General features: G+C 35.8%; 1 protein-coding gene across 1 annotated transcript in view; it reads right to left on the bottom strand.

Annotated features, from left to right (window-relative positions):
* SYNE1 (spectrin repeat containing nuclear envelope protein 1) overlaps window positions 1-15,287 on the bottom strand; it is a 593,153-nt gene that overhangs the window by 487,137 nt on the left and 90,729 nt on the right. The window contains exon 2 of the mRNA XM_036766002.1: window positions 7,367-7,428. Within this exon, the coding sequence (XP_036621897.1) occupies window positions 7,367-7,428 (62 nt within the window). The remainder of the gene's footprint in view (window positions 1-7,366; window positions 7,429-15,287) is intronic.

Here is a 15,287-nt window from a genome sequence, read left to right as displayed (position 1 = left end):
TATGAACCACATTTTTCAAAACCTGCTGAGCTGAAGATTGGTGATGTACTTTAGTGACATCTTGATTTACTCTAAAAATCTTTCTCAGCACGACCAAATGGTCTGCATAGTCTTCAAGCAGTTATGTCAGCGCATGCCATTTGTCAACCTCAAAAAGTGCCAGCTTTAAAAAATATGCAGTGTAGTTCTTAGGATGTTGTTTATGCTGTTAAGGGATAAAGATGGAGCTGCATAAAGTAGAAACCATATTTCAATTGGGTACCCCCAATATTATGAAGGATTAGTCATGCTATCTAGGGCTCCGGGGATGGTGATGCTATTTTATCTAATGATTCCCTACAATAATGACAACCCTGGCAGATCAAATCAAACATCAAAAGATTTTTCATTGAGCCCCAGAGGCAAAGGCTTCCTTGAATCGCAAAAAGCAATTTCCATCAGTTAAAAATTTTAACTAGAATTCACAGAATTCTGTGATACTGTCACTTGCATAACCAACATTTTTGCTATAGATTGATGTACAGATTTCCATGATCAGGACCATCTTCTCTAAAGCTGGTGGTTTTTCCAAACCACTGCAGCTCTAGGCCTATGTTCTTATATAAATCAAAACTAACAAAGCAAAATAATGTTATAGGAGAGAAAGAGCTCCTTATAGCAAAAGAATTATTTTTTTGAGATCTACAGGCCCCATTATATGGCATGTCATCAGCTATCAATGGAACACAAGAACTTACAATTCCTACTAAATTCCCCAAAGCTTGAATAGTCACAGATCTAGTGTTTTGAAGATCTATTTTTGACTTTTCTTGATTGCATTCTTTTTCTGTGTCTCAGAGTGCAAGATGATGGCCACAGTCCCCATGGCCAAAGTATGTGTCTGTGCATACATGCACGCATGTGTGCATGTGTTTGTGTGTGTGTGTGTGTCTGATCCACCACCATCACAGTAATTCCTATTCCCATCAAAGTTTGTGGTTACACAACTTTACCTGAGCATCCTAGACTTTGATTCAGAGGGAGGTGATGGCGAGAGAGAGAAAATAAGGAAGGGAGAAAGGAGATGGATAAATATGCATATATGGTGATGGTACTAACAACTGATGGGTTGCGCCTCTCTGGTTTTTTGAACCATAAAACATAAGCCCTGAAGAGTCATAATGAAATTCAGCATGAAATGTTCATGTTGAACATGATTTATTACTTCTTATTCCTGGTGATCTTAAAGGTATACTGTTGTGGCCTCTACAACACCTGGATTTTAGGGAACTCATTTTGCTAGTATCCATATCACTCTACTATACTTAGTATTGTCATTTCCAGTAGAACATTCCAGTCTTCAACATTAAAATAATGTTTTCCATTTGGAACTCAAAGTTTTAAAAACAGATGTTCAAAAACAAACAAAAAAAAAGTTTTTCCATGGAACTAGAAAATAAGATACACAGGCAATGGGGCGTAGAAATTTATCTTGCCCTACAAGAAAGGAAGGGAAAAGGGGATGGGAGGGGAGCAGGGTGATAGAGGGGAGGGCTGACTGGGGAACAGGGCAACCAGAATATATGCCATCTTGGAGTGGGGGGCGGAGGGTAGAAATGGGGAGAAAATTTGTAATTCAAACTCTTATGAAAATCAATGCTGAAAACTAAATATGTTAAATAAATAAATTTAAATTACAAAAAAATAATGTTTTCCCAATTCTCTCGATAACTATTAGGGCCTTTGAGATATTTTGTATGCTTGGACTCAAACTACATAATTGTGTAATCAACATTTCTCAGGAGACACAGATCTTGATCTGGTATCTCTACTATAGAACTGGATCCAAGAACTTTGATGTCTGTGTCTCTGAATAGCAACTTATATCTGATGTTCATTTAGCAATCTCTACTACCTGTGGAGGCCTTAGAGTTATTCATGGGGAAACAGGAAGGAAAGGGGAACAGAATTGCCATAGCTTTGGAGGATTAAATACAATTACAGTATAGGGTAGATACTTTGTTCTGTTAATCCCTTACTTTCTATAGGTTCAATATTTTTATTATAATGTACCTCTAGGGAACTTAAATTTGATCCACATAAGAAAGAAACTTGAGTAAAAGGGTATAAGCCAGACCTTGGATACAGCTCAAATCCACAATGATGCTTGCTATTCAAGCTTTTTCAATGCTCTAGCAGTTTTCCAGTATTTCATGAATGACATTTCCCATTATTCCCTAGACTAAGAGATGGTTCTTTTATCTAGACAGTACACTCATGTATTCCCAAGACCCTGACCAGAATTCTCATAACTGTCTTAACCTGTTTCTGGAACCAATATTTCTTTTCAGACTAGAAAGGCACAAAGTTGGCTCGGAAGAGATATAGTTCTTCAAGCATATTATAGGCTATAAAGGGGGAAAGAGACATTAATGTCATACTGAACTGGAAGTCACCCATGAAGCTGAATTCTACAAAGATTTCTAAAGTTACAGTTTAACACTGACAATTAAGTCTTTGCTTTCCTTTATTAATTCAATTTTCTGTTTTATTATGAACTTAAACATAAACAAACACGTAAATTTTAAAACACAAAGATGAACAGAAAAGAGGATTGTATTGTAACTGTGAACTTGATACTTAGTTTTAAGTGTGTATTAAATTTAATGTGATAGTAACAAAAGTTCTCTGTTTGGCTGTGTCCCCTTCTGAACTACATTGTTCTGCTATACTTTTTTAATGCTTTATTGGAACTCTCTTTGTTCCTTTTCTTTTATTGCAGTGCTACTACTACCTATTAATTCTTTCCCAAAGTACTTTTTCCCCATAGATTTTCCTCCTGTAGTGAGGAATCCGAATTTGAGTCCAAGCATATTTTACAACTGAGCATGCTTTTGCTGAACTCAAACAATGATTCACTCTTGTTCTGGATCTGATCAACCTGGGTCCACACTCACCATTTCTAGGTGAGGCAAAATAAATCTAAAGTAGTAGTATGGAGTCATATTGTCTTCCATTTGGACCCTCCCTTTACTCTTTCAAACCAATAAGCCTTTATTCAGTATCTACTGTATAAAAGGTACCAGGCAAAGTATATATGATACAAAACAAAATTACACACATACCCTCTGCCTGTCTCTGTCTCTCTGTCTCATACACACACACACACACACACACACACACACACACACACACACACACACGTATCTGCCCTCGAGGAGCTTACATATTCTTGTATTGGTTAGAATAGTCCGGTTCAGAATGGTAACATTTAGTAATAGTACCCCATTAAGCCAAAACTTTGGATTCCAGTAAGACATATGAGGAATAGAGATGGCGTCTGCTTCCCAGTTTTCAATGTAGAGTCTGTTTTAGGGTATAACAAAAATATAAGCTTCTCACTCATGAGCAAAAGAAAGCCATTGGCAGACATTCCTTTTAAATAGCACCTTAACTCCACCATGACCAGTCCAGTTCTGGTTTCTTCCTGGTTTTTTTCTCTTGGTTTTTCTGTTCCACTTCTCCCACTGTCTGTCCCCTCTTGTGTCTACTTCTCAATGTCATCTTATTTCACACCTGGATTGTGTTTCTCTTCTGCACCTACCTTTTCCTCCTTCCCTTCCTGACCACTAGTTTTCCAATTGATAATGTAGCTTACATTAAACCCTCACAGCTGCCCTCATCTGTCCCAGATTGATCATCACAAACAGTAGTTTAACCACTCCACTCCTCCTGCATGGTGGTGGAGCTTAGTGGAAATATGTCACTATGAAGTATAAAATCCCAGATAGTCACTATTCACATTTCAATATTTCATACTGAAACAATGAATATTTAAAGATTGCAATTTCTGTATTTTCTATTTTTTGATTCATATCCCTATTCAAAGTTTCTCATCTTACAATGATGAAAACATGTTCCCTCAATCAATATCTTCCTTAAGTACACATAAATTACCATAAAATTCTAACTTTTTATAGAAAGAAATATCTATACTATTAATGAATATGATATTGACATACTAAACTAATCCTGCAGAAGACCATAAAATCATACTCTTTCTGCCTCCTGAGAGATGTTTGAGAAAAATCCGAGCAAAGCGCATGTCAGAGACAGTTCATGAGGAGTTTATCTTTAAGGCAAGAAATTATATGACTTCTGTGATTCTATGACTGGATCACTACTTTGCTAGCCAGATAAAATTAGTAATAATGACACTTTGGTTTGGCTAGCTGTGATAAGTATTAGAAAAATATTCTGACACTAGTCTGAATCTAAGGCTAATTTGGGAATCAGATTAGTGACTCATGCCTAAAATGACAATAGCTTACACAGGCCATATACCTTATCTGTACTGATCTTTTTTTTTTTTTTGTCTAAAAATAAGAGCAAGACAGTATTCAATTCATGAGCATTTTTTTTAATTTAAAAAGTTTTGTTGAGCCACCTATCTGTAAAAAAAAAAAAAACAAAACTGTGCTAGGTGCTATAAAGAGCATCTTGAGACCAGAGACTGAGTTTTTTTGTCTTACTTTCTATCCCTAGAATTTAGCACAGTGCCTGGCACATGGTAAGCACTTAATAGATGTTTGATTGCTGAATGACTGAGTCTAAGGAGCTTGTGATCTAGTTGGAGATACCAAACTAAAACACATGAACCTACAATGAAAAATACAACACAAGATAGGACCAAATACTCATCCATGTGGTATAAAACTACATTCTTCGGGAGTTGTTAGTATCCCCCACCAATATCTTGTAAAGGCAAAACCATGACTCAAAAAATAATTCTTGATTGAGTAACTGATTTAAAGGATAGGGAAATAAATAAATGTATTAGATTCATAAATCTAGATCTGTAACAGACCTTGAATGCCATTTGGTAGCTGAGCAAACTAAAATCGAGGTAAGATAAATGAATGACTCTAGGTAACAGCTCAAGAGGCAGGATTTGAACTCAGGTCCTCCAACTACATAGTTCTTTTTTGGTTATGAGAGGGTTCATGGTAGATATACAACTTGTGTAAGCTTCAAATGATAAGTAAGATTTGATTCCAAAGAAGAGAGAAAATTCCAGTCAGGGGATGGAGAAGAACATGACCAAGGGATAAAAGTAGGAATGAACATGGATTGTTCCTGGGGACTGTGAGAATAACAGCAGTTATCGTAGAGAAGTAGAAACAACAGTAGCACTAGTTGTTGTAATGGGCATTCTTTAGCTCCTCAAGGTTTGCAAAGAACTTTAATATATTATTTTTTTCATTCTTGAATCCCTCTGAGGTGAATACTATAATTACCTTCATTGTGTAGGTAAAGAAAATTGAGGCTGAAAAAATTAAGCAATTTTCCAGTGGTCACTCAGTCTCAGTGTCAGAGATGGAATTTGAGCCTAGCTTTCTCTTGCTTCCAAATCCAATGCAATTTCCAAACAGTATTTTCATTGATCAAAACGGGCAATCAACATCCAACAGATTAAAATAAAATGAAACAGAATTAAATTATTATGGTATATTGCAAATCAAAGCAAATCTATTCAAGAAAAATAAACATCTTAGAAAATATTTAGTACCATGTTGCAATATTTTAGGAACAGAAGAATACAAGGCCATAAAAAAGACTTAACCATCTTAAACTAAACTGTAGTCATAAATAAAAATTTTAAAAAACTCTTTTCTATTAATGAGTTATCATTTCCAGGATGTGGAAAGTCATTTCATGCCTGATACAACTTGCTGAATCATAAGCAGCAGCTATACTCTACTGCATTCCAATCAAGAAGACAGATCATATTTCATCTGGAGTTCATGAAATATTTACCTACTAATAAGACTAAGAGGAAGTATTGATAAATCTGCCCTATATGTCCTACAAACATGGAATACTGCCATTTTTTTCATTGTGTTTCCATTGTCATTTTGAAAAGTAGGAAAGGGCATTCCAAGTTATAACAACTCAACACCTGGAATGTCCTTTCATATTTTTCTTTTTTAATAATTTTTTTCTCAGTCAGCAAAACTTCTTTCCCTCCTATACAATTGATTGAAAACATAACCTTTCACACTTTTCAAAAGAAAATTGATCCCACATTAAATGCTCAAGCATTTGCATATATGCATTCTAAGAATCAAACTGTCCTCACATAGGCATTAGGTACTTGAATTCATTGGACTTATCAACACCCCATACACCCCATGCAAATGATCCCCAGCCTTGAGCCCTGTCAAGACAGGCTCAAGGGAGCTCTGCACCAAGCCCTGCCTCTCTCCTCCCCACCCCAATCAAGAAGTATTTCCAAAGCTGCAGAATTTGTTTGTTATTCTGGGTACCAACCAACCACCATGGCTCCGTGGAGGGGTCCGGATTTTATACTATTTTCCCCCTTTTTCCCTTTGCTAAAAAATACAGGAAAGACAATGAGAAGGAACAGAATGGATTTTGAGTCATTGTGAGCAATATCCCCTCCCCACCCCCATCATCATCATCACTTCAGAAACTACTTTTAGTGTTACCTCAAACAGTAGCTCCTATCAGTCTAGGGATGATAGCCTCAACTCAAATATCCTGACAGAATGAATTCAGAGGTTCTCTTGAAGTCTGTATTTGTTTTTCCAAATAAAATGCAAAAGCTTTTGAGATCATTTTTATTTTAGGTGCCAAATAGTGAGAAAAATTACCAAGAACACTCCTCTCCCCTACCCCACACAAAACAAATCCCTCCCTCTTAACACCCCTCAAAGTATTGTGTAAAATATGGTCATTGATTCAAACCCAATAGACATACACAGTGTGAATCTGAACAATGCTAGGGGAATTCATTATTTGTACTGATCAGGACCTGTCTATCCCCAGAATAGATTATGATTAACCTTGTATTACAACATAGATGAAAGACAGATTACAATGTATACGTGGGGTTACTAAAAACTGGATAATGTCATAATACCTCAAGCTCCGTTGTGAGAATGATTTGGGCCAAGGAACCAAGGTGCTAAGATGTAGCCCTTCTGTAACACTTTTATGTTATTTTTGCAACCACCCAGGTGAATCAAAAGACTCTATGTATCACTTTGAGAGTTTCAACGACAGAAAAAAATATTTCCATTAGTAAATCTATGTCTAATGATCACATAATTTAGAAAAGAGCCTACGTTGAAATATTTCACAAGGATTAACAGGGTCGACTGCAAAGAAATTATACCTGATAGACACATATACGATTTAATTATTTATTGTTTTTTGTTGACCAATTAGTTGCTGACCAATAGGCTGCATTGTTTTATGGACCTGGACTAAATTATTATGGATTCCAAAGTCACTGAGTAAGTAGCAATAACACTTTCTTCGTATCATGCACCAAGTTTAATTAAAATACAATAATATTTACTACCTTAGCCAGATGAGAGTTGATCCATTTTGTGAAAGTCCGTTTTTGTACTATCTCTTGTTCATCTAAAAAAGAAGGATAATGACACAGATTAGATATTGTCAGAGGCCACTAAGAGCTAACAGCATAGAAACCATCATCATAATAAATATCTACAGGAAACAATTGCTTCTCCTTATTCATTTTTGCTTGTGATTTCCTTGAAAGTAAAGGAAGAGGCGCAGCTATGTGGTGCAGCGAGTAGAGCACGGCCCTGGAGTCAGGAGGACCTGACATCAAATCCGGCCTCAGACACTTGACACATGTACTAGCTGTGTGACCTTGGGCAAGTCACTTAACCCCAACTGCCCTGCCAAAAAAGAAAAAAAAAAGAAAAAAAAGAAAGTAAAGGAAGATTAACTTTAAAGAGTTTTCCTCAATTATATGATTATGTAATGAATATGCATTAATTCATCAATTATATGATAAATATACACTAAGACTTTGAGACTGCCTATAATGTGTCAAGCCTATGACAAAGTATTTCACGTATTATGGTATTACTATATTTAAGACATTCTATAAAAGCTAGAAATCACAATAAAATGAAGATTAAGTTTAATTCAATTCAATGGTCTTATCATGCACTTAATACATATGTGGAAGTCACAACACCAAGGGCAGGGAACACAGAAACAAAAACTAAATTCTCTCTCACGTTAAAGGGCTTACTTTCTCCTGGGGGAATGCAGCATATTTATAAGTAAATAAAAAAATAAGAAAATTTTGAATTCAATGTTAGTAACTCAAGGTATCAAAAAAAGCGTCCCATAGAGGAGGTTCCACTTAAGCTATGTTTTAAAGGAAGCTAGAAATTTGAAGAGGGTTAATTTTAGACAAAGGCTCAGAGTTGGGAGGTGGAATGACTTATAGGGAGAAGAGCTAGCAGGTCACTTTTTCTGAAACAGAATGTGTATTAACTGGAATAATGTGAAATAAACAAGGGTAGGTGGGAGCTACATTGTGGAAAGCTCCAAACATCAAGCTGAGGATTTTGTGTTATATCCTAGAGGCAATAGGAAGCCAAATAATATTTTTGAATAGCGTGGTGATACGGTCAGATCTATGTTTTTGAAATAATAATTTGGCAACTGTGTTGAGGATGTATTGGAGGGGAGAAACTAGACACAGGAAAATGTTGTCAATAGACATTTATTAAGTATTTACTATTTGCCAGGTCTTGTACTAAGGGCTAGGATACAAAGAGGCAACTACATAGTCTCTGTCCTCAAGGAACTCACATTCTAATGGGATTTAGCACATTTTTAGAAAGCCAAAGGATCGCAAATTTAGAGCTGATAGGGATGCTGGAAATCATTTAATTCAACCCCTTTATCTTATAGCTGGAGAAACTGAATTTCAGAAAAAATGTCATGAATTAACCAAGTTTATACTCTTAGTATAAAACTGAGATTAAGCCCTAGTTCTGTGACTCAAACCCATGGTTTTTCCGGTTACAGTGTGTTGTATCTCTAAGCAGGAAGCTAAATTGCCATAGAATCTATCCCAGAGCTCCAGGGTATCAGGTAGGAATTCTACCCCTCAGTCACTAATTATAGAATCAAGGTCAACTCATGATTCCTAGTGAAAGGTACAAGATTACGAAGAACTCTCAGCAGGTCATTCTAGAACCTAAAAGCACCAGACTGGTAGATGATTCATGTTTTGGCTCTAACTGGTGCTTCAATCCCTTCATTTAGAGAATAAAATAATTGGTGTTAATGATATCTAAGATCCCTTTTGACACTAAAATTCCACGGGGTGTCCCTAAAATCTAGACACATAGGCAAAAATGCATATTTTGAAATATTTGGAATATTAACAGACTTTAGCCCCCTTGACTTCTTTTTTCTGCGGTATGCTAAAGGAAAAGGTGTACTCAATGAAAATCATGGATGCAACACACTTGAAGGCATAAAGAGTGAATGTGCTAAAATTCACGGCAACGGGGAGTTACTGCATTGAGTTCATGTGAATCCTGCAAAGTGCATCAACCTTTGTATCATAAATGATGGAAATCATATTGAAGATGTTATTTGTTAATATTCCAATTAAACAAAATGTCGAAAATTTCATTCACTTCATGTCTTGAAAATATGCATTTTTGCCTATGTGTCCAGACTTTAGGAACACCCTGTATGATATTAACTCATATTTTCATTTCATACAAATCTCTTCCACTACTTCTTAAATCCTCTTTCTCTTCCCCCTCTCTATATGATCCAACCTCATAGTTGTACATTTGGGGCAGAGATAGGCATACTCATCTAAGGGTAAGAGTAGTAAGTAAAGTTAAGCGTATTGAAGAAGACATAATGTTGCTGCCTTGAATTGAGAAATGGGTTCAAATAACCATTTTGGCACTTACTCGCAAGCCACTGCATTTCTGTTTCTGTTTCATCATCTCTAAAACAAGGTTAGGAATACTTGCATCATCTACAAGTTGTTTAAGGAAGACAATCCTAGGCTCAGGGATGAGATGCAATATGCTGAAGTTGGACAGTCCTGTATCTTTAGAAGGAGCAGCAGGAGGGAGAAACCTTAGCTACCAATAACATGATTTTGATGCCCTCATGCCTTGAAATTATTTTATCCTTCTGTTAAAGTATTACTACTACATTTTCTTTTAAAATTAAGGGAAGAAATCCATTTTAAATGGTTTCTTATGAGAACCAAATATTGCCACTGTGCCAAGTGGTTAATGTGCCAAACTGCCCAGGGGTTAGGTGTTTTGTTAACTCAGGAAAATCAGCTGTGTCCTGCTATGCCTTGGAACTTGAGTAAGGCAAGTGTGTCCCTGGAGAATCTCCCATATACTGTGCAGAAGGCACCACCTGCTCCCTCTTCTAGCTCTAAACCCTACTGTGCTTCATTCTCCTACCAATATTGGTACTACAGGATCTCTACCCATGGAAATTCTAAAAATCTACCAATATAAACAAAAAAGGGCTTAACCTTACATTTGAGGAGGAGGTAGAGAAATGCTCATATAAAAATTTCAAAACCAAATACCTAAAAAGAAAGAAATATGATGTGTATGAGTGTGTGGGGAGGGTGGCCAGGGGCATGGGGGTGGAATTCACAAAGAAAAATAACAGAATAGTCAGGAGCAATGTATGTGGTTTCAAGTGTCTTATGTGTACACAAAATGAAATACAAAGTGTACCGTGGAACTTTGACACATACAGTTCTGTAGGCATGGCAAGATGGGATGGGATAGGATTAATGGCAGGAAGATGATGATGAAAGGGAAGACTGTTCAAAAGAAGCTAATTTGAAGGAAAAGGTAGAGGTGGTAAGAAGTTCAAAAGAAGAGACTCATCTTTTTAAAAAATCACATACTTAAGACGCATGCATGGTGAAGGGCATGTGGGTGAAAAGGCTATAAAAAGGAAAACAACTCAAGAGGCATCCGAGGCTCTCAAAAAAGAAAATCTGGCAGAGGAGGGAGGGAAAATGCCAAAGTCGCCACCTTCATGAGCCACCACTGTTATTGTTGCTGCTCCATTTGATAGTGAATTTCTGTGTTTATATTTAGACTTTAGCTAAAAGACCTATTTTTTTGGAAAGCTCAGATTATATCTTCTTGTAGCATTACATGTTTTTAAATGCCAACAAATCCCTTTACACTTCTTTTCCATTCAATACGCGAACTGTGAAAACATATTTTAATGGGATCTCCAAATATATTTTTAGTTCATATAGACAAAGCCAGCCATGTCCTAAGTTAAAAAAATAGAGAAGAAAAAACAAAACAAAAAAAAGAAACCTTCTAGTTTTGATGCTACCATTTCTTCCTACTATTTTTTCCCTAAAGAAATATTTAATTTCTTAAGTTTCATGAACTCAGCATGTCTTCACTTGTCAAAAATTAAAATTTTTTTCTTGGGCTTTTACAATTTGTTATAATGCAAATACAATGAAAAGTACACACACACACACACACACACACACGCACACACACACACATAAATACAGTTTACCCACAAAGTTAAAATAATATGCAAATATGCACTGGGGAAAATATCTTGAAAATAAATGTCTAACATTGTGCATAATACACAACTATAAACTTATAGAGATTCTTTATAATATCTTGTTCACTGGGTAAACAGAACTGCAGATTGTTTTCACTGTACATGGAGTCATATTTAAGAAGATATTATATGAATATGTATAAAAATAAGCAATCTTATCATGGGATTTTTCTGTATTTAAAAATAGACCTGTGATTTCAAAGGTATCAGGGGTAGGGAATTGGTATAGGTTATTCATAAAAGAGGCAATGCAGGCCAGCATCTTCTCTGGAATTTATAGTCTCAGAGAGTTGCCTAAAGCACTGACAGATTAGCTGATTTGCCCAAGGCCACATAGCCAGTAAATCAGAGGTGGGATTTAAATTGAGGTCTTCCATACTCAAGGCCAATTCTCTACCCACAAAGCTACACTGTCTCTGTCAAGAAAAAAAAAAAGGAAGTCTGCCAGAGTATAGTTCATTTTCCCAACATTTCTATTCACATAATTTATTCTTTATTTAAAAAGGGAATATGTAACTAGAATTGTGTATGCTTCTATTCATTTCCTTAGAATAGTTTTAAGATTTCAATGAAATACTTGGTAAGTATTATGTATTCTCTTTTAACAAACTTAGCACCTATGATGAAGTATACATGTTTTTTCCCTAAAATGTATTTACACTTATCCAGAGTGTCAGTAAATTAGGCTGATAATGATCAAAATGACCTATTATAATTAAAAACATGATTTGCTGATCAAAATGACCTATTATAATTAAAAACATGATTTGCTATCCACAAATAATATGTGTATTAGGAATTACTTTGATCAATATGACAAATGAAATTATCTATTTGGAGGATGCAGCAGAGAAGTATGAATTTTTGCTGACCTCCAATCTACTAAACAGTATTCTCATAATAATTAGGGATAGACACAAAATCATAATATTTTATCTGCCCCTACTAGCTTACAAGCTCCATGAAAATAGCCATGTGCTGTGTCTTATCTAAATTTTGCATCTCCCCTATCACCTTTGACTGGTGCTTTGCTCATGCTTTGCTCAGAGTAGTTCCTTTAAAAATGTGAACTAAATTAAACTGAAAAGTTTAACTGGTATGAAAGACAGAATAAGACCCCAGAGATCTGACTTTTGGACACAGTTGAAAAGGTCAAAAACAGAGGGGAAATAAATACAAATTTAGTAGTAATCTACTAAATATGATGAATGCTAAAAGTCAAACCAGATCACCTCTGGTGCATGAATTAACCAAAATAGCTGTTTACATGGAAAAAAAACTATCAAATACCTCCTTTACATAGTAATAGTTTAGATACTCTTTAGTGAGCCAAAGAGTATCAAACACAGTAGGACAATGAAATGAAATTAAGGTTCTGTGGCTACTAAATTTTTACACTACTTAAATAGTTCAAGTCACCACTGAATCATCATCTCCAAAGAATATTCCATTTATTTCTATTATTTAACATTTTCCCCCTGATATTTTCAAAATAAAATATTATGGTCGGAGTAAAATTATACAAAAATGTTATGGCTCATTGGAACTAAAAACTTCAGGCAAATAAAGCTTAGACCTCCCATGGAAACATAGAATTAAGAGCTATCAGGAACTTGAGAATTCATCATGTCCAAAATAATCTGGCTAAAGAATACTCTGGGGCTTAAAATATCTTGAGGAAATTCATAAATGCTCATCTTGTGAATAGATAAGAGATAGGAGTGGGAAGCATCAAAAAAATTGTGCAAAATAAACAAGCCTATTTTCACCCTTAAAAATTCTGCATTTATAATTAATTCTATATGTTACATCATATAGCTTACAGAGGAAAATATCATCAGCACTGAAATTCTCTCACATAATCTCTCTTCTCATTGCGCAGAACATCCTGCTCAGCAGACCACAAGGCTTGAGAAATATTGCTCTCTCTAGTCTAAACCATTCCTTTTAGAAAGTAAAACTGAGGCAATTCATTGAAACACTTTACCATGGCTTTGTGCAGACATTAGAATATATTTTGTTTAAGCAGACAGAACTGCCATTGTGGCAAAATTCCAGCAAAATGATTTTCTTCTTTATTATTGTAAATAGCCAATAAGGTAATAAGCCCAAATATTATTTGTATGTTGGACAGACCTACTGCCATAACTCATGTATCTAGTTAGGCAGAATTCTTCTATTCTATAATATACTTATTTGAGTGAGATGTGCCAATAATCCAGTGTACCTTTGACTCGGGATTGGAAATTATATACTTCTAATCAAAATAAAGTTGTTCTTTGAATGAAATGCATAATGTAAACAATAGAAAACTAAGTGATCTCACAATCTAGCTAAGGGTTGGAATGGTCACAGTGGCAGTTTGTATGTGTGTGTGTGTGTGTGTGTGTGTGTGTGTGTATTTGTGTGTGTTAGAGAAAGATTAAGAGAGACACACATATACATAGAGATAGAGAGAGACAGAGATTTGAGGTGGGAAACTAAAGAGTGAGCGTATATATCCTGATGTTGTGCTTTGGGTATTACACTATTAAAATCTAATAGCTCATCTATTTGGCTATAACTGACTAGAGTTGGTTAAAAAAAATTAGAATAACCAATTCAATGCTGCATTTTTACCTTATCAATGCCAAGGCTTCCAGTGCCATTCAATTAATGAACGTGATATGCACAATTTAGGGAATTTTAAAGTTCAAATTGTATTAAGTTTGTAAAGGAAAAAAAAATAAGTTACATGTAGTATAGGTTTTCAAAGGACAAACTGACAATGAAAATTAGAAAATGCAACTAGCCATCCTTGCAGAAGAGAAGGGCAATAAAGGACATATAAGAGTAATATATGGCCTCCAGAATTTTTCTGTGGTCAGAAACAGCTCACATGTTACTGTAAACAAAAACAAAAACAAACAAAAACCCACCAACAAGTTTATCACATGTTGTTTCCAGTGCCATAAAATCAAATGTCAACATATTTCCCACCGAGTAAAAAAATGCAGCCAAGGATGGTGGTACTTGCCTATAAAGTCCGCTACTGAGGCTGGTTAATTGCTTAAGTCTGGAAGCTCTGAGGACAGATAGTAGGGCTAAAGTTCATTGGGTGTCTGTTCAAAGTTCAACACCAATATGATGAGCCTCTGGTGGGGAGGGAGCAGGGAATCTGCCTGACTAAGGAGGAGCAAACCCTGGGCAGGTCAGAAACAGAGCAGGTTAAAGCTGCTGTGTTGATCATCAGTGGGATCAGGCCTGTGAGTAGCCCCTTCACTGCCAGCCTGAGGAAGCAAGGGAGACCCAGTCTCATAAAAAGATAAAAAAAGATGCAAATGTTGCAGATTATTTAAAATTGTTTCATTTCTAAAAATATACTATCATGTTTATGGGAAGTTATTTGTTACCTTAAAATTGTTCATGAAGGCAGTAAATTTGAATGGTCTGGACAGAGTTCTGTCTTCTAAAACCCCTTCTGCTATTGTTTCAGAGAGAGATCCATACATTGATTAAATATATGCTAACAGCGATATCATGTATAGTCAGGGACAAGAATCACACACAATAAAAGAGACAGAGGAATTGAGACCTGTCCTAGTGGAGGGAGCATGTAGTCCCACCAGGGAGATCTCAGATCCACTGAATTATTGATGAATATATACAGATCTCTTCCAACTTTTGATCTGCGATCCTAATGATCAAACCGAAAAAGCTTTCAAGTACTTAATTTCACTTGATCTTACAACTTTGTCAGGTTGGCTATTATCAGGCAGGGCAGATATAATTCCCCCATTTTAAAGCCAATGAAACTGAGTGTCTACTCTGCAACTTATTAGCTATGTGAGCTTGTGCACAGAGCCCCC

This window comes from Trichosurus vulpecula, chromosome 7 (assembly GCF_011100635.1).
Source record: "Trichosurus vulpecula isolate mTriVul1 chromosome 7, mTriVul1.pri, whole genome shotgun sequence".
Taxonomy (NCBI): domain Eukaryota; kingdom Metazoa; phylum Chordata; class Mammalia; order Diprotodontia; family Phalangeridae; genus Trichosurus; species Trichosurus vulpecula.
This window is presented reverse-complemented; position numbering and strand designations above follow the sequence as displayed.